General features: G+C 36.6%; 1 protein-coding gene across 1 annotated transcript in view; it reads left to right on the top strand.

Moving 5' to 3' along the window:
* Window positions 1–20,804, top strand: part of SACM1L (SAC1 like phosphatidylinositide phosphatase) — a 55,704-nt gene that overhangs the window by 22,753 nt on the left and 12,147 nt on the right. The window contains exons 6-13 of the mRNA XM_050780514.1: window positions 1,050–1,109; window positions 1,950–1,983; window positions 7,253–7,354; window positions 9,748–9,833; window positions 10,615–10,701; window positions 11,514–11,582; window positions 18,809–18,888; window positions 19,596–19,694. Of these exons, the coding sequence (XP_050636471.1) occupies window positions 1,050–1,109; window positions 1,950–1,983; window positions 7,253–7,354; window positions 9,748–9,833; window positions 10,615–10,701; window positions 11,514–11,582; window positions 18,809–18,888; window positions 19,596–19,694 (617 nt within the window). The remainder of the gene's footprint in view (window positions 1–1,049; window positions 1,110–1,949; window positions 1,984–7,252; window positions 7,355–9,747; window positions 9,834–10,614; window positions 10,702–11,513; window positions 11,583–18,808; window positions 18,889–19,595; window positions 19,695–20,804) is intronic.

Genomic DNA, 20,804 nt, shown 5'->3' on the forward strand with positions numbered 1-20,804 from the left:
TTGAATCTCAGGAAGTGTGATTCAGCTGGTTGTGGCCAAGTGCAAAAGCCATTCCCTGTGACTTTTAGAGTTGGGGGTGTGGGTGGTTCATTTGGTATGCTTCATAAATAGAATTGATTAATCTACTGAGTAGAGTCAATTATTTTGTTTTTTCTTTTTTGAGACAAGAGTCTTGCTGTGTCACCTAGCCTGGAGTGCAGTGGTACAATTTTGGCTCATTGCAGCCTCCACCTCCCAGGTTCAAGTGATTCTTGTGCCTTAACCTCCCCAAGTAACTGGGACTACAGACATGTGCCAACACATCTGACTAATTTTTGTATTTTTAGTAGAGAAAGGGTTTTACCATGTTGGCTAGGCCGGTCTTGAACTCCTAAGTCTCAAGTGATTCACCTGCCTTGGCCTCTCAGAGTGCTGGGATTACAGGCATGAGCCACCACGCCTGTCTCTAAGTAGGGTCCATTAAATATAGATTGTTGAGGGAGCTTCTTCTGTATTTATGAAAGTCAGAGTGGCCAGAGATGAGATCAGAGAGTTAATTAGGGACTGCCAGATCCTAGGACTGATTAGGCCATGCAGAGATTTGGTTCTTTAGATGACAGAGTCATTGAAGAATTTTGAGCAGATAGGAGACAGGACATGTTAGAGAACTCCTGCTGGCAGTATTGTGGAAAAATGGGTGGGGAGGACTAATGCCTAAACTGGAGGCAAGGGAAGCTGTGTTAGTAGTTAGGCTGGAGTCAAATGTTGGTCAAGGATGGTGGAAGTAGAAATGTAAAAAAGATGGATTTTGAAGAAGATTTAGTACTTGAAAATTAAATGTAAGGGAAAGAAATACCCTAAGACTCCTCCCAAGTTTCTGTCTGGCCTGAGACAATGAGACAGGAATGTACACAGGAGGTACAGATTTGAGGGGGAGGTGTATTTTGTTTGAGACCTGTCAAAGAAACCTGCTTCTACCATCAGACAGAGACATTGATTGGTGTCGTTTTCTTTCTGTAGAAAGTAAGCTTGGCAGGAGATATTTTATTAAATTTTAAAACTTCTCTCAGGCAGATCAGCGGTTTGTATGGAATGGTCATCTTCTAAGAGAACTTTCTGCACAGCCAGAGGTAATGTACACTAAATAAAATCTGCTTAATTGTTGCAGTCCAAGCTTTAATTCAATGCATGTTATAAAGTGACTTCCTAATCACCAAGAATTTTGAGAAACAATTCTAATTTAACTTTATAACTTACAAACTTGGATCAGGTCTACCCTGGCACATCATTCTAGGTTGAAGAAGCCTAATTATTTTACTCTGATCTTCTATAGAAGCCTTAAGTAAAAATACATTGCTTTGTCTAAGAGAGATACAGTGGGTCTTGGTACATGGATAATGAAGAAATGAGGGGCCAGAGCCAGGTTCCCTGGCCAAGGGGAGAGCTTTGTTTTTGTCTTCCTTTGGGGATGAGACTCCCTTCAGTCACCCAGGAGAGACATGCACAGGCACCATCTTCTTCTGTCCTTTGTCTGCACATACGAGGTGTAAACAGGGAGGCCCAGCTAGGGAAACATGATATATTACTGAATCTAGGTAAATAGATGTGTCTAATTACTTTATTTCTTGTCATTTGCTATGCTTTTTTTGGAAAAGTAGTTTGAGCTGCAAACAATTAGCATGGGATATCTTTTCCCTGGAGGAGTGAAGTTGTTGTAGGCAAAGACTGAAAAGGAGGTAAACATTCTGTAACTTCATGTAGCTTTGTTAGTATTCCAAAATCTGTGAATATTCAAGCTCAAATGATTGTAATGCATACTTAATGTTACATTAGAGAAATTTTTTAAAAATTATATTACCCGTAAGTTTACTACCTTGTTATGTTTGTATATTACCTCCCCGTGTGTACATATTTTTATATAATATTTATTTTTAAAGTGTATTTGTTCTAAATATGTATTTTCATTTCAGGTTCATCGGTTTGCCCTTCCAGTGTTACATGGCTGTATCCTTACATGATATTACTCTTTAGTTTCTAGATGCCTTTATTTAAATTTTATTATAAGGCAGATTTAGAGATAGTCTCAAATACTCCATAAGGAGAGTATTTCAGAATTAATAGAACTTGCTGTTGATAAGAAAATCAAACTCATTGCCATGTTGGTTTTTTTGTTTAGAATGAACTTTTCAGACTATACGACTCTCTCTGTGTTCAAGAGTTCTGGGGCTGGTTGTTTAAAGAGAAGGAATATATATACTGTATTTTGCCTTTATTTGATGTTATCTTTTATCAGTAAATTACACATAAGTAGTTTGGACCTGGCTGTTGAAAACTTTCCTTAGTACATAATTTGAAAAGTTAGACTTAGGCCGGGCATGGTGGCTTGCACCTCTGGTCCCAGTTACTCAGGAGGCTGAGGTGGGAGGATGACTGGAGTCCAGGAGTTTGAGGCTGCAGTGAGCTATGATGGCACCACTGCACTCCAGCCCGGGTGACAGGGTCAAAAAAAGTGTAAGTCAGACACTAGTGTGGGTAACAACTTGGAGAGGAGAATTACCGTTAAAAATTTTATTTGTCATTTGAAATAGTGACAGATACATTAAAATAGGTAGAGTACAAAGAATATTGCCTAGGGGTAAAATCAGAGTACAGATACAAAATGAGTATTGATTATCTAATGGTAGGTTCATATTAAAAACAAATCTGTATCATAGACATCATAACAAAAATAAAGCAGCCAAGTGCGCTGGCTCTTAAAGGATAGATAAGCACAGTATATGCCGATGAGTGCCTATCCAGTTACGTGCCACATACTGACATTTCAGTCAGCAACAGACCACGTATATGGTAGTGGTCCTACAAGATTATAATACCATATTTTTACTGTATCTTTTCTATGTTTAGATATGTTGAGATACACAGATACCATTGTGTTAACAACTGCCTACAGTATTTAGTACAGTAACATGCTATACAGGTTTGTAGCTAAGGAGCGATGGGCTATATACCATGTAGCCTAGGTGTGCAGTAGGCTGTGCCATCTGGATTTGTGTAAGTACCCTCTATAATGTATAGGATTGTCTGACGATGCATTTCTCAGAATGTACCCCTATTAAGTGATACATGACTGTAATCAGGGTTGTGCCCTGCAGAAAATGGTGATGATATCTTTCTATCAAGCACATGTAAGAAGCTTATCAGTACAAGTCTATTATTTATTTATTCATTATGTTAATATAATTTCACTAAACTTACGCTTGTTATACTTAAAACCCAAAAAGTTATGGAGGAAACATGTTCCACAGTTACAGGGGAATAAAAATTAGAAAATTTTGGGATAAAACCTCATTTATTTTTGCTTCCCCAAACCCCCACCCCGAGCTTTCCATGTTCTCCTAAGGACGAAATAAGAATAAATGTGTTTATTCGGCTGGACGCGGTGGCTCATGCCTGTAATCCCAGCTACTTGGGAGGCTGAGGCAGGAGTATCACTTGAACCCAGGAGGCAGAGATTGCAGTGAGCCGAGATCTCACCACTGCACTCCAGCCTGGGCAACAGAGCAAGACTCTGTCTCGCAAAAAAAAAAAAAAAAAAGTGTTTATTCTTATTTAATGCCTTAAATGATTTGGGCCAACTATGGTGTTTTTTGTTTTTTGTTTTTTCAAAATGAGATTGTGAATGGACAAACAATATTAAGTGAGATTATAGAACCTTTTTTTCTAGGCAATTTTAGAAACAGCTTACCCATTTGCCTTTAAATTGAAAGCTTTAAATGAGCTTTTCTTTAGTGTGGTTTGTTGACTAGAAGTAAACTCATATGTTTCACACACATACAGAGACATTAATAAGTAAAATGACCCCAAGACAGGAACATGACTGGAATAGAGAGTGGACAGAGAGAGGCGGGAGCTGTGTTCAGAGAATTAGCTCAGCCCAAATGACTCAGGGCCTTATAAGCCATGGGAAGAACTGTAGCTTTTACTTTAAATGTAGTGGGGCCAGGCATAGTGGCTCATGTCCGTAATCTCAGTGCCTTGGGAGGCTGAAGCATTCAAGACCAGCCTGGAGAACATAGTGAGACCGTGTCTCTACAAAAAAGTTTTTAAAATTAGGCATGGTGGCATGTGCCTGTAGTCCCACCTGCTCAGGACGTTGATTCAGGAGGATCGCTTGACCCCATTTGGAAGCTGCAGTGATCTATGATCACACCACTGTACTCTAGCCTGGGTGACAGAGGAAGACCTCTACTCAAAAGATTTTTGAGAAGGGGAAAATTGGTGAAGGTGCATGCTAGAGTGATGTCCAAGAATGTGTGAGGTGGGTGGGGTCAGCGCACAGGTAGAGGGCCTGGTGTGGACTGCTCACCTCCCACTGTAGAAGGGAAGCAGATTGGATGTGGATGCTGGTGGGTGTGTAAACGTGATCGGGGCCTGTGGAGGGCTTTTATTTTTATAGCGCCATATAAAGTGACATAATGGGCTGTGAGTGGGATGAGGGAGAAATGTTGCAGGTTGAGGGCAGTATGTGAAATGGCCATCCTGGAGAGAAGGCGTGGATGTTCCCGGGAGTAACTCACTGATGAAAGGCTGGAAGTAAATATACTCACATTTTAAAAGTTAATGCTGATGGGATTCAGTTTTTATTTTACTCTTGTTCCTTTCATGCTTTCTGAATTCTCTAAAGTGTATATGTTTTTGTCTTACAATCAGAGGAACATGATTCATAAAGCAGTCAGTCATACTCTCTGCTAGATTTTAAGAGCAGGCTTATCTGCCCTGCTCGTCTTTGTGCCCTGGCTCAAAATAGATAATTTGGGTGAGTAAGGGAGCAGATACTACCTTGGAGTCTTCTCTAGTGCTATGGGCTTCAAAGGAAAGTGAATTGGGAGCTCAAGAGGAGCCCTTATCAAGTCTTTTGATACCAGGTAATAGAGATGAGTCGTTAGCAACTCAACTCATTGCTGATGTCATTAGGTACCATTTTGAAAATCATTTGGTGTTCTTTTGTGAATTTGCCGGCACTTCTCCAGTGCTTACCCAATACATTCGTACCAGGAGGTCTTTCCAGAATGTTCACATTACCATGTTAGAGCAATACCATGAACATCACAAGGGCTTGAAGTTTATAAATAGTGTAGTTTCATTTTTACAAAAAAGCAAGCTGTGTGTTTCTAAGTCGTGGTTGCATGTGATGAAACTAAAAAGATAGGAGAATGGTCTCCATAAACCTGAGAATAGTTACTTCTAGGTGAGAACACAATTGGATAGAATAGGGAAGGAGCAGATAAATAGATTCACGGTTTTGGTACTGTTTTGAAGTTGGATGGTAGGTTCACAAATATTTTGTTATGCTGTTATGCTTTATAATGGATGCATCAAATTATATTAAGAAAAAGTATTACATGTAGAAAATGCCATAACCAAACCTCAACAAATGTGGAAGGAGAAAAAGTAAGGCCAATGAAACAATAAAACCTTTCTGTCATACCCCCCTGCTCCGCTAGCCACAGTGTGGCCAACATTAAAAAGCAGACAATAAATTAGCCAGACATAGTGGCATGTGCCTGTAGTCCCAGCTACCTGGGAGGCCAAGGCGGGAGGATGGTTTGGGCCCAGGAGTTTGAGGCTGCAGTGAGCCTTGATGGTGCCACTGCACTCCAGCCTGGGTAGCACAGCAAGAGCCTCTCTCTCAAGTAAATAAATGCATAAATAATTTTTTTTAAAAAAAGCAGACAATATCAAATGTTGGTAAAGGTGAGAAGCCAAAGTAATTCTTGAAACAATATGGAATTTCCTAATAAGATCAGATGAGGAATATACTCTGTAACCCAGCAGTACTGCTCCTTAGAGCCACTTCTGCTTGTTCTGTACAGAGATGTTTATTGCAACACTGTTTATAATAGTAAAACTGGAAACACCTGGCATGTCCATGGACAGTAGAATGGATAAGTAACTGTAATCTAGTCATGTAGTAGAATATTATATAGCCATAGCAGCAGCAAATGAACCTCCTGACTATAATGAGCAAATAAGGAGAACTGAAAGATTACATACAGGGTAATTCCTGTTACGTTTAAAAAAAAAAAAAAAAAAAAAAGCCAAAAGCTGTGCAGACTAAACAGGAAGTTGTTTAGTGGCAAAACTAGAAAGACAAGGGATTGATGAGCTGAGTGGATGGTAGTTACTTCTTAGAGAGCAGTAAGGGAGCCACACAGAAAGGTGCTTCAGAGATGCTAGTGGGTACAAAGGGGTGTGTGTATGTGTAATGTTTAAAATTATGATCAAATATATTTAATAATTTGCCTTTTTGATCATTTTTAGATGTGTAATTCAGTGAGTGGCATTAATTTCATTCACAGTGTTGTGCAACCAGCATCCTGTTTCCATCACTCCAGTAAGAAATTCTTACCCATTTAATATCAACTCCCCATACTAAATGGGTATTTAACTATGGTAAATAGTTGCATACATTATATTTTACTGTTTATTATATTTCATAATAAAAACATTTAAGAGGTATGCCAATTCCAAAAGCTTTTGCAACCCTTTACTCTGGGAATGAAGTACAGAGATCAGCCTTTAGAATTTGTAGGTATATGATTGTTTATATTACTGAATGGTGTAGGAAGTGTCCTATAGCATATACTCTTATTAGTAGTTAAGGGAAATAACTTTATATAAAGAAGGGGGAGATACAGTCTTTCATATTGAGATTCACCTTTTCTATTTTGAGGATAAGGTAGAGTCAGAATTTCCATTTCTAGGTAACTTTTGTTTAATTCACTTTAATCTGTGAATCTTCATATGCTTACCAGCTGTTATGGCTAATTTATAATTATGTGTCATGCATTTCATTTTTTTTTTTCCCTTAACTGCAGAAGCCTAGCCTTCCCTCCCCCGCTTTTTTGTTTCTCATTTGAAAGTTAATCTATTTTAAATTTATGTTTTCCATTCAGAGTAGATTTTTCAGTGATGTGGTTTATACTTAATTCTTTAGAAAGTGATTGAGGATATCAGGAAAAGGGAAGCATATCATTAAATAAAAACACCATAGTGAACTTCTTAAATATATTGCGTTCATGTCACAGGGTTATTAACTTGACAGAGCTTCACAGTTGATTATAGTACTGAGGGCTTGTGAATATTCAGGAAGATTTGTATACTCTGTCATTTTTTCTCTTAAAGACCATTATCAAGGTAGATGCATTCAAACAATCTAGAAACAGTGCTTATGGTTTCTATTATATGTTGTATTTTTCTTAATGTAGTTAAGTTATTACCATGCATTCATGTTCTATTAATGGAAAATACTTTGATTGGATTCTCATCTCGAGGAGGAGCTGTTTCAGAGCTGGTGTGCGCTATTATGTAAGAGGTGAGATTAATTTTGTCAGCATGGATCATATCTGTAATTAATATTTTGTCTTACGGTGACACGAATGTAACCTTTTATATTTTATTTGTTTTCATTATCATTTGATAGCCTTGCTAAGTATTTATCTCCTACTTCATTATAATAATTAGGTAGGTCTTCCATGCTTCAGCTACTGTTATTACATTGCAAATGTTAATGTTATACTTGTAGGCTGCTGCTTATTGCTTGAAGAGGAACTGATCATGTTGTTTGCTGGATGCCTGAAAGCACAGCTGAACTCAGTGTAGTTTTCAGTAACCTAACTTAGAAAGTATTTTCTTGTATTTTTGCATGCATGAAGCTAGTCATTTGCTTTATGCCTTCAAGTTTGTGAACATTTACATTTTGAGCATTTATTTTCCAGACTTTGTACTAGCAACATGCTTATTTCGCTGAACTAAACTTTAAAAATCTATATTAAAGCTTACTGTCATTATGAAAAGGAGTTTCTCCAATCTTTCTATTTTTTTTTAACCAGAATATATCAGCATATTTTATGGCCGTAAGCCATTAAATAAATTGTAGCTTGGGGCCAGAAAGTTGTAGAGATTATTTGCTTAATATCTCTCGTAGCAGAGGAAGAATAACATTGAGTGTGTGACCTGGCCAAGATCACAAACCAAATTAGAGATAGCAACTCTCTTGTAACTAGATTTTCTTGGATGGAAACAGTTTTTGATTAAATTTTTTGAACAGGTAGTGCATTTACATATTTCAAATATCAAAAAGTATTTTTTTAATGCGATGAAAAATATCTCCCATTTCTGACCTCATCTGCTCGGTTCTTACCCCCTTACCAGCTAATCAGATGTTAGTTTCTTGTTTATCCTTCCGGATAATTTTTATGCTAATACAGGTATGTGCCCTTCTCTTCCTCCTTTTTTTAGACAGTGATAATATTCTATGCATATTTTTCTGTACCTTGGTTCCTTTTTTTCTTAATATGTCTTGCAAATCTTTTCGTAAAGATCCTACTTTCATACACAGAAACACACATACTGTCTCTCACTCTGACTCTCACTTTTAAAAATAACTGGATGTTGTTCCTTAGTGGGAATTACAAAAGGAAACAAGGATAGCCTGTGCCTCTGACAAGTAATCTCATAAAGTATTGAGGAGTCATGTCATTGCTGATTTGGCTGTATAATTTTGGCTGCTTCTGGTGATATGGTAACAAAAACAGTGATACTTTGCATATACCTCCGAATGTTATATGTGAGAAATATGTGAGATAGAAAGGATGTTAGGAAATACTTGGCACAGTTAAAAATCCATTGATTTCTTTCCGATAATTTGGTAATTTGGGTCAGGGACTAGCTTGAAAGTTGCATTTGCTTAGCAAGCTTTTCATTGTAAAAATAGATTATGTAAATACATTTTTAAAGGAATGCTTCAAATATTTGAAAGAACTAAACAGCATCAAGAATCCACTTTGCTTTTTGAACTAGGTTTTGTGAGCCATATTTATGGAATTACAGAGGATCACATACAGTTTTTGTGTTTTCATTTTCATAATTAAAATCAGTATAAGCATCTGCTGGAGACTATTTGCATTGTTATAACAAAATATTTTAAAATGGCCTATATTCACCAGGTGTGGTGGCTCATGCCTGTAATTTCAGCACTTTGGGAGGGCGAGGCGGGCGGATCACCTGAGGTTGGGAGTTCGAGACCAGCCTGACCAACATGTAGAAACCCCATCTCTACTAAAAATACAAAAATTAGTGGGGCATGCTGGCGCATGCCTGTAATCCCAGCTACTTGAGAGGCTGAGGCAGGAGAATTTCTTGAACCCGGGAGGCAGAGGTTGTGGTGAGCCGAGATCGCGCCATTGCACTCCAGCCTGGGCAACAAGAGTGAAACTCCATCTCAAAAAATAAATAAATAAAAATAAAATGGCCTGTATTTACGTTGAGTATTGTGTTGTTACTAAGTATAATTACCTAAATTGATAGTGTTACCTTTCAAACTAGTATTTTTCAAATTAGGATCTATGGACATTTTCTCAGGGATCCTTGAGAATTTTTTTTTTTTCTTTAAAAGATGTCTCAAGTTTGAGAAACACTATTTTAGAGGAATTTTGCATGTAGGAACAATCAGTGTATTTAAGAGCAACCAACTTCATCTGTTTATTAATAGGTTTTTATATTCCTCTTTAAGCCTGTTTAAAGTGAGCGAGCTTCTGTTAGTTTTCTGATCATGTATAATGAGTTTGTTTGAATTGTATTTTCATAATGACTTTTCCACTAATTTGAACTGACTTAGTTCTCTCCAAGTTAACCTGAATTAGTGGGTTTCTGAAGTGTTTCTTTACGTAATCAGTATAGTTAATTCTTAATTTTTTTTCTACTTAGGAATTGATTCTGAAGGCCATGCAGCTAACTTTGTAGAAACAGAACAAATTGTGCACTACAATGGGAGCAAAGCTTCATTTGTACAGGCAAGTTGTTAGTCTGTTAGGCAGTCAGTGAGTTGGCCTTTTCTGCTTGGATTATAATTTTCTGTCATGTTGAAATTTCCCTCTTTTGCCTTCCCCTCCGTTCTTATGTAATATTTTTATCTACAGAAAAAGTTCACCCAAAAAAGGAAAGTCCATTAATCTGGCACTAACCTACTGACATTTCCTGCCCTTAAATTAAATCCCTGGAGGAGAGGGTAGGCTAGGAGGTGCAAGGAGAGTTATGGAAATGGAGCCATCTGTCTGTTGAACCATTTACATGTATTCAGGGCAGTGATGATAGGACAAGCTGATGGCTTATGATTGACTTTACCTGCCACTGTGAGATGTCTCTTCTCTTGCCTTAAGGAGTTGTGGACCACTTGCTGCTCCAGAGCGTTAGTGTCCAAATATATTCATATGTTGATAAACATATCCATTTGAAAATGAATAAAGCAATTTTCTAATTTTTTCATAATGCCAAATTATATAACAGATGTAACCTGTTAATTTTTACTCATAGATAAATGTAGAATTTCGGGGAAATAAAGAACTATCTACTACACAAATGCCGTGTATATAAAACTAGAAGGAGAAAAAGTTCTAAATGTTTTTTCATAAAATATGAACTTTAGGAGAGATACACGTGGATTTTTAAAATAGTTGGTAGGTTGTATTACTTTTTTCCCTGCATGTTCATTAATTTATATACCGCTGACAATAAGTAAGGTGAGAAAAACAAATATGTTTGTGTTTCTTTTCACATTTCTCTCTTTTCTTTTAGACTCGAGGATCAATTCCTGTTTTCTGGTCCCAAAGACCAAACCTCAAGTACAAACCACTGCCACAGATCAGCAAAGCAGCAAATCACGTGTGTATGCCTTTTTTGTTGGCTAAAAATAGAAGCTTAATAGCATTATAATTTGCATGTAAAGAATGTATCTCCCCTAAATCAGCATTCAACATCTTTGAGGCTCTTCTTGGTTCTAGCACATAGTAAACCCCTAAACCAAAAGTTGTGTAGGTGGTATGTTAGAAATATAGAAAAACAAACTATGACTGAATGGCGTGGCAAGTAAGGATTTAAGAGATCTCAGTAAGATTTGTAAATTTATGCTTTTTAGAGTACTTAATATATTCCTCTGAGGTTGTACTCAGAATTAAAGTGGCAGTGTTGCAGCTCAGAGTAAAATAGCTTATGATTACTAGATGACATTTAGAATATCTAGAAGACATAGTTCACATCCTGACATCATTCTTTTGAATATAGAAATAAGACATTTGGCCGGGCGCGGTGGCTCACGCCTGTAATCCCAGCACTTTGGGAGGCCGAGGCGGGCGGATCACAAGGTCAGGAGATCGAGACCACGGTGAAACCCTGTCTCTACTAAAAATACAAAAAATTAGCCGGGCGCGGTTGTGGGCGCCTGTAGTCCCAGCTACTCGGGAGGCTGAGGCAGGAGAATGGCGTGAACCCGGGAGGCGGAGCTTGCAGTGAGCCGAGATCGCGCCACTGCACTCCAGCCTGGGCGACAGAGCCAGACTCCGTCTCAAAAAAAAAAAAAAAAAAAAAAAAGAAAGAAGACATTTAAGGAGGTCCTTTTAAAATATTATAAATATTTAAATTATATTTATAAATTACATAATGTACTCCAGTAAAATATGTAACTCTTTTCCCTCTAGATGGATGGTTTCCAAAGGCATTTTGATTCCCAAGTAATTATTTATGGAAAACAAGTTATAATCAATCTGGTATGTTTCTTATGTTTCTTGGGGTGGGGGCAGGGGAAACCTTAACTTTTTCTTGACAGAAAATTTACTATTTTAACCATTTTTAAGTGTACAGTTCAGTGGCATTAAGTAGTTCATAATGTGCAACCATCATCACTGTTCATTTCCACAACATTTCATCATACCAGACAGAAACTCTATCCATTAAATAATTAACTTCCTATTACCTCCCTCCCCACAGCCCCTGGTAATTCTATTTTACTTTCTGTCTCTCTGAATTTGTCTATTCTGAGTACCCCCATGTAAGTGGAATAATACAATATTTGTCTTTTTTAATGTTTTTAAGGTTCATCCATCTTGTAGCATGTATAGAATTTCATTCTTTTTTTAAGACCGAAGAATATTCCATTGTGTGTGTGTGTGTGTGTGTGTGTGTATATGTGTGTGTATAAACATTGGTGGTGTGCAAGGATCTGTTTGATTGAGTCCCCGTTTTCAGTTCTTTTAGGCTTTTACCTAGAAGTAGAATTGCTGGATCATATGGTGATTCTATGTTTGACTCTTTGAGGAACCACCATACTGTTTGCCATAGCGGCTGCACCATTTTGTATTCCCACCAGCAATACACCAGAGTTCCAGTTTCTTCATATCCTTGCTGACAATTGTTGTTTTCTGTTTTGTTTTGTTTTTGTGTGTGTGTGTGTGTGTGTATGAGTTTTTAATTATAGCCATCCTGATGGATGTGGAGTGGTGTCTCGTGGTATTGAGTTGATTTACGTTTCTCTAATGATTTGTGTGATTTTGAGCATCTTTTCATGTGCTGATTGGCCATTTGTGTATCTTCTTTGGAGAAATGCCTACGTAAATCCTTTGGCTCTTTTTTAATCAGGTCGTTTTTGTTTCAGTTGTAGTCATTCTTAATGAAGTCTGGATATTTATCTCTTAGCAGACAGGTGCTTTACAAATATTTTCTCCCACTCTTTAGGTTGATTTTTTACTGTCTTGACAATGTCCTTGGGATACAAATTGTTTAAGTCCAGCTTATCTAGTTTTTCTTTTGTTGCCTCTGCTCTTGGTGTCAAATTCAAGAAATTGTCACCAAATCCAATAACATAAAGTTACCCCTATATTTTCTTCTTAAGAGTCTTTATGGTTTTAGATCTTACAGGCCTTTGGTCTGTTTTGAGTTAATGTTTTTTTTGTGTATGTGTGTCTGTGTATTACTTCTTATCACTGCACATGAGTTAATTTTTTGTATATAGTGTAGGGGTAAGGGTCCAACTTCATTCTTTTGCATATGGATATCCAGTTTTCCCAGCACCATTTATAAAAGACTGTTCTTTTCCTTTAAATAGTCTGTCACCCTAATAAAACATCAGTTGAACACATATGTAAGGTCTTATCTTGACGCTCTGTTCTAGTCCATTGGTCTCTGTGTCTTTCCTTAGGACAGGATAACACTATTTTGGTTACTACAGCTTTGTGTAATAAGTTTTAAAATCAGGAAATGTGATAATTCCAACTTCCTTCCCCTTTTTCAAGATAATTTTGGCTACTTGAGATCCCTTGAGATTGCTTATGAATTTTAGGCTTGGTTTTTCTGTTTCTGCAAACAATGGCATTGAGATTTTAGTAGCAATTGCATTGAATTGACAGATTGATCACTTTGAATAGTACTGTTGTCTTAGTAATATTGTTTGTCAGTCCAGCAATGCAGATGTCTTTTCATTTATTTATATTTTAAAAAATTTCTTTCAGCAATACTTTGCAGTTTTCAGTGTACATGCATTTCACGTCCTTGTTTAAATTTATTTTTGAGTATTTATGCCTGAATGGTGCTTGTTTGTTTGTTTGTTTTGCTATTGTAAATGAAATTGTTTTTGTAGTTTCTTTTTTGGATATTTCATTGTTAGTATAGAGAAATGCAACTGATTATTGTGTCTTGATTTTTGTATGCTGCAACTTTGTTGAATTTATAATCTCCAATAGCTATTTTGCAGAATTTTTAGGATTTTCTGTATGTAAAATCATGTCATCTGTGAACAGAGATAATTTTATGCTTCCTTTCCAATTTGGATGCCTTTTATTTTTTTTTTCTTGCCTAATTGCTGTCGCTAGAACTACTAATACTATGTTGAACAGAAATTGTGAAAGCAAGTATCCTTGCCTTATTCCTTTTCTTAGGAGAAAAGCTTTTGGTCTTTCATTATTAAATATGATATTAGCTGTGGGTTTTTCACATAATGGCCTTTATGTTGAGGAACTTTTCTTCTTTTTCTAAGTTATCCAGTTGAATGTTTTTATCAAGAAGGAGTTGTTGAATTTTGTCAGATACTTTTCTGTATCAATCGAGATGCTTGTTTTTTTTCCTTCATTCTATGAATGTGGTGTATTATACTGATTGATTTTCGTATATTGAACCAGACTTACATTGTGGGAATAAATCCCTTTGGTCATGGTATATACTTTTTCAATGTGCTGCAGAATTTGGTGTGCTAGTGTTTGGTTGGGGATTTTTACATTAATATTCATAAAGGATATTGGCCTGTAGTTTTCTTTTCTTGTAATATCTTTGTCTAGTTTTGATATCAGGATAATCTTATCTTTACAGAATAAGTTAGAAAGTGTTCTCTCTTATTCATCTTTTTGGTAGAGTTTGAGGAAGACTGGTGTTAATTCTTTAAATTTTGGTAGAATTCACTGGTGAGTTCACTAGTAAAGCCATCTAGTCGAGGTTTTTCTTTGTTAGGAGACTTTTTTTTCTGTTTGTTTTCATTACTGATTCGATCTCCTTACTATGTATTGGTCTCTTTAGATTTTCTGTTTTTTTCATGATTCAGTTTTGGCAGATTATGGGTCTAGGAATTTGCCAATCTGGGTTATCCTACTTGTTGGCACACAGTTGTTCATAGTATTCTCTTAAATCCTTTTTATTTCTCAGAAATTGGTAGTAATGTCCATTGTCACTCCTGATTTTAGTAATTTAAGTCTTTTGTTTCGTTTTGGTCATTCTAGCTAAGAGTTTGTGAATTTTATTGATCTTTTCAAAGTTCAACTTTTAGTTTTATTGACTTTATTGTTTTTATATATTCTATTTTATTTATCTCTAATTCTTATTATTTCCTCTGGTAGCTTTGGGTTTAGTTTGATCTTCTTTTTCTTGTTCCTTAAAGTGTAAAATTAGGTTATTGCTTTGAGGTTTTCTTTTTTAATGTATGCATTTACAGCGAGAAATTTTCCTCAGCACTGTTTTTGCTTTATTTAATACATTTGGTATATTGTATTTTTGTTTTCATTTGTCTCAGGTATTTTCTAATTTCTCTTCCTGGGATTTTGTCTTTGAACCAGTGGTTCAGTATGTTGTTGGTTTTTCACGTTTGTGAAATTTCTAGTTTTCCTTCTATTCTTGATTTTTAGCTTTCTGTTGTGATCAGAATATATACTTAATGTGATTTGAATTTTTAAAAATGTGTTAAAACTTGTTTTGTGGCCTAGAGTATAGTTTGTCTTAGAGAATATTTCATGTGTACTTGTAAAAAATGTGTATTCTGCTGTTATTGGGTAGAGTAATATGTATGTGTCTGTTGGGTCTGATTGGCTTATGATGGTGTTTAATTTCTCTATTTTATTCTGTATTTGCTTATTCGTCTCTGTTTAATTGTTCTATTGTTGAAAGTAGGGTATTGAAGTTTCCTTTTTTTTTTTTGGAGACAGTCTCTGTTGCCCAGGCTAGAGTACAGTGGCGCGATCTCGGCTCACGGCAAGTTCCACCTCCCGGATTCACGCCATTCTCCTGTCTCAGCCTCCTGAGTAACTGGGACTATAGGCACCCACCACCACGCCCAGCAAATTTTTTGTATTTTCAGTAGACACAGGGCTTCACTATTTAGCCAGGATGGTCTCAATCTCTTGACCTCGTGATCTGCCCGCCTCGGCCTCCCAGAGTGCTGGGATTACAGGCGTGAGCCACCGCACCCAGCCCCTACTATTGTTATATAATTTTCTGTGTCTCCCTTCAGTTCTGTCAGTGTGCTTAGTTACATCTTCAGGCTGTCATGGTTTGTTGCATATGTGTTTATAATTGTATCTTCTTGGAAAATTGACCATTTAATCAGTAAACAATGTTCTTTTTTTGTCTTTTGTAACAATATTTCACTTAGAGTGTATCTTGTCTGATACTAGTGTAGTTATTCCAGCTCTTTTTTGATTACTATTTGCACAAAATATGTTTTTTCGTCCTTTCTCTTTCAACCTGTATGTGTCTTTAGGTAGGTCTAAAATGAATCTCTCAGAGACAGCATGTAGTTAGATCATATTTTTTTTCCATTTTGCCGGTCTACTTATTTTTATTGGAGAGTTAATCCATTTACATTTAAAGTAATTACTGATAAGGATTTACTTCTGCTCTTTTGTTATTTGTTTTCTGTGTGTCTTTTAGCTTTTCGTTCCTCATTTCCTCCATTACTGTCTCTTACTGTGCTTAGTTGATTTTTTTTGGTAGTGATATATTTTGATTACTTTCTCATTTTCATTTGTGTATATTCTATAGCTGTTTTCTTTGTGGTTACCATGAGGATTACATATAATATCCTAATGTTATAAGTATCTAATTTGAATTGATACCAGAAGCATACAAAAGCTGTACTCCTGTAAAGCCTTCTTGCTTCCTTTTTATGTTAACATTTCAAATTGCATCTTTATATATTTTCAGTAACATAATTATTTTTATGCAATTGGCTCTTATTTGTGTATGTATGTATTTATTTTTTAGAGAACAGGTCTTGCTCTGTTGCCTAGGCTTGCATGCAGTGGCACGATCGTAGCTCTGTGTAATCTTGAACTCCTGACCTCAAGCCATCCTCTTGCCTCAGCCTACCAGAGCGCTAGGATTACAGATGTGAGCCACCATTCTGGACTGCATTTGACTTTTAACTCCTGTAGAAATAAGAAGTGAAGTTACAGACCAGGATTTCAATAATACTGGCTTTTATATTTGCCCTTGTCTTTACCTTTTTGGATTTTTTTTTTTTTTTTTGAGATGGAGTCTCATTCTGTCACCCAGGCTGGAGTACAGTGGCACAATCTTGGCTCACTGCAACCTCTGCCTCATGGGTTCAAGCGATTCTCCTGCTTCAGCCTCCCGAGTAGCTGGATTACAGGTGTGTGCCACCACACCCAGCTAATTTTTTTTATTTTTGGTAGAGACGAGGTTTCACCATGTTGGCCAGGCTGGTCTCAAACTCATGACCTCAAGTGATCTGCCCGCCTCAGCCTCCCAAAGTGCTGGGATTATAGGCGTGAGCTTCTACGTCAAGCCTGTTGGAAATTTTTATATCTCTCTATGGCTGCAAGTTACTGTGTAGCATACTTTCATTTCAACCTGAAGGACTCCCTTTAGCATTTCTTATAGATTGGGTTTAATGATAATAAACTACCTCAGGTTTTGTTTATCTATGAATGTCTTAATTTTTCCTTCATTTTTAACGGACGTTTTACCAGATACAGAATTCTTGGTTGACAGTTTTTCTTCTTCCAGCATTTAAAATATATGATCCCACTGTCTTCCAGCCTCCAAGATTTCTGATGAGAAATTGGCGGATAATCCCGTTGAGAATCTCTTGTGTGTGATGAGTCTCCTCTCTCTTGCTGCTTTTCAGGATTCTGTTTTTGTCTTTCAACTATGTGATTATAATGTTTTTGGTGTGGGTCTCCTTAGAGTTCAGAGCTTTGGTTTGTAGATTCATATGTTTCATCACATTTGGGAAGGTTTTGGCTATTTTTTTTTTCTTCAAATCTCTCTCCTCCTTTCTCTCTCTCTTCCTGGAATTCCCATAGTGCTAAATATTTTATTTCACTTTTTGTGCTCTTTTGCTGCAGAATTATTTTTTGGCTTCTTATAATAATTTTTCTGTCTTTGTTGATATCCTCATTTTGTTTGTGTATTGTTTTCCTGATTTCTTTTAGTTCTTTGTCTGTGTTTCCCCTTAGCTCTTTGTTTTTAAGACAGTTGCTTTAAAGTATTTGTCTAATAAGTCTAGTCTAGTAAGTCTAGTCTAATAAGTCTAGTCTTTATCTAATAAGCCAAGTCCTGTCTTGGCTTCCACAGGAACAATTTCTGTCAATTTCTTATGTTCCATTGAGTGAGCCATTTTTTTCTGTTTATTTGTGTACCTGTGATTTTTTTTTTAATTGTATGTTTGATTATTATGATATCATAACTCTGGAAGTCAGAGTCTCCTTTTCCCCTAGGATTTGCTGGGAGTTTTTTGTTTTATTTGATTGTTAAAGACTCTACTAATCCTTTTTTTTTTTCTTGAGACTTTTCGGAACTATTTTTGCCAAAACTGTTTCTTATTGTGTATGTTCACTGAGGTCTGTTCCTTTTGCTTATGTTCAGCTGTTTTGACAAGTTTCATTGAATTCCAAGAACTGAAATAGACAGACAAAAAAGGAAAGCAAAAATGAGAGAACAACCCTGTCCCCCATTCTTTGCAGACTTGTTGTATGCTGGGACAGTCCTTTACTGATTAGCCAGGCTTGCTGTGAGCCTAGGGATCAGTCTGTGGTGAAGGTTTAAGGTCTTCTCAGGACTCTTCTGAGCATGCATCTTGCCTGGTTGTGTGGGTGGCCTTCAAAACTCCTTCATATACATGGCTGCTTTTGAAAGTCCTAATTTCCCAAAGAATATCACCCAGCTTCTTCTCCAGTCTTTAAATGGTCTATTATATGTTTCCATACAGGATATTTTGCCTCAGGCATCCATTGATTTATATTCCTCTTGTAGCTTTTACAAGCAGTGGTCACCACTTTTACTGCTCGTGTTCAGAGATATGTGGGACAGAGACCAGTTAGTCCTTCATGTTAGAACAGAGGTCCACAATTATTTGCAGATAAGGTCTGGTCTGCCTCCTCTAGTTTGATGAGGAGAACTAAGAACCAGGTTATTCCCATGTAAGACTAAGATTGTCACCACTCTGGGGAGGGGCTGGGTCAAGGACAAGTTAAATGCCACAAAACTTTCCCACCATTTTGAAAGTGACTTTTTCTTTATTGGGTGCTTGGGTAGGTTACTATAAAACCTTTGATCTTTTTTTAGAGCTCCTACAAAGTTGGCTCAGACAGCTTCTGGGAATTTTTTATGTTTCTGTGGGAGAATGAGAGCTTAGAGCTTCCTACTTTGTCCTTTTTCTGATGTCACTCTCTCCTTTGAAATTAACTGAAAACTATGGTGTTTGAAATTTTTGCAGATTAACCAGAAGGGCTCAGAGAAGCCACTTGAGCAGACATTTGCAACAATGGTGTCTTCTTTGGGAAGTGGAATGATGAGGTACCTCACTAGAAATCTGTTGCAGATCTTTTCACATGAGATGTGCACTTACATATGTGCATGATTACATAGAGCTCACTAGACATGTATTTCAGCTTGCATTTTTTTCAGTAGATCAGAGCATGATATTTTGTTGGCTTGAAATTTCTGTAGCATTAAATTATGTTGCAGAATAACTTCTTTTCAGTCGAGTTTTGAGTTTAGTCTCTGATTCAAATTCCCTCATTGAGGCTTTGTGCCCCAGAGAGTTTCCATAGGTCATACTTTGCCACTAGAATTGTCTTGAGGAATTTGGACTAAGGCCTCTTTGCAGGGCATACCTGATTGCTGTACTTGAGCTTTCTTCACTAAGCATTTGTTGTGTTTCTCCTCTACTCCTTACTGAGGGCCCCCAGAAGAACATGTGAGGATAGACATATGCATGTATTTTGTATTTTCATGTATACATATATATATATATATATATATATATATCTGCTCATATCATATATATATATATTTTCCTCTGATAGGTGTGAGCATGAGAAGGGGTATGTGTGTGCATGTAGTATATGTATAGTGATAAACCCAGAGTGAAGGAGGTTCTAGTATTCCCAAGAAATATGTATGCACTGATATAAAGGGGAAAATCAGCTTATGAAGGTATTATTAATAGAAGGAAAATGAATGATCTCTGGTCAGTTTCTGAATATCTTTTCTTTTGGTAGATACATTGCCTTTGACTTCCATAAGGAATGTAAAAATATGAGATGGGATCGACTAAGTATTTTATTGGATCAGGTAGCAGAAATGCAAGATGAATTAAGGTAAGCTATATTATTTCCTTAAGGAGGCAGAGAGAAGAGGTATATATATCAGTCATATTTTATTATGCATCATCCAGCAGACTTATAAATACAGTTCACTGGATTGTCATTGCTTATCTATACTGTTTTATTATTTTTAATTTCTTTACTGGAAAGATGAGACTTGGTGACTTCAAAATATTTTTAAATTCTTAAAAATGACCCAAGGCCAGGTATCTTCATATATTTATAAATTATCTACCACACATTTACAAATTTTTATATAATTGAACTTGGTTTACTAATATCTTATATTGTTGTTTCCACTAGACATTCTATCACAAGTATTTTGTTGTTAACCTGTACAGTGTCTGTAATGATAGGGTTTAATGGCTTTTCTGTATTGTTTTGTCATAACGTAGTTCTAAAGAAGTGCTTTTCTTCACCCTGAGCACCTGGTTTATTTCCTTTCCTCTTTGTATCATGAAAGATTGTGGTGCCATGAATCATTATAGATATTTTACATCTGTTAAATCTTTTTATTTCTTTAAAAAATTCTTCAGAGTAGGATTGATGGATCAAAAGTCTGAATGTCTTTGCAGTACTATATTATCATACTGGTTCAGGTTTACCATACTCGGTGCGCGTCAGTCTTTACTGATTTAAAAGCCAGAAGAAGGAATCTGTTAACCATACTATCATTTTCTTCTGCCTATGTGTGATAGTTGTAAACCTGCCAACCCAAATGCACTTTTTAATTTGTTACACAATAATATAGTAAAACCTCTTTGATAGATATTTGCTCAGTTCTCAAAAATGTCTTTTTATATACATTAGGTAATCAACTACAGTTATTTAAATCTGCTTTTTTTCTGTGAGGTTTTGTCACGAACACAGAAGGGAAATTGACCTACTGTTGTTGGGCCATTAGAGAAAACATTGGCTGGGCCCGGCATGTTGTTGGAGGAGGTGGTTCCTTGGGTTCACCCATTAACTGCTGCCATGCAGGAGTGTAAGAAAGAAGGAGGGTTGACTCCAGAGTTTGTGTTCGTTGCCGTTCACCGTGGTCCACAGGGAGAGCAGAGCTTTCACTGGTGACTCTCAGATGATCTCTTGAGACTTTTTTCTAGG

The sequence above is a fragment of the Macaca thibetana genome, chromosome 2 (genome assembly GCF_024542745.1).
Source record: "Macaca thibetana thibetana isolate TM-01 chromosome 2, ASM2454274v1, whole genome shotgun sequence".
NCBI lineage: Eukaryota > Metazoa > Chordata > Mammalia > Primates > Cercopithecidae > Macaca > Macaca thibetana.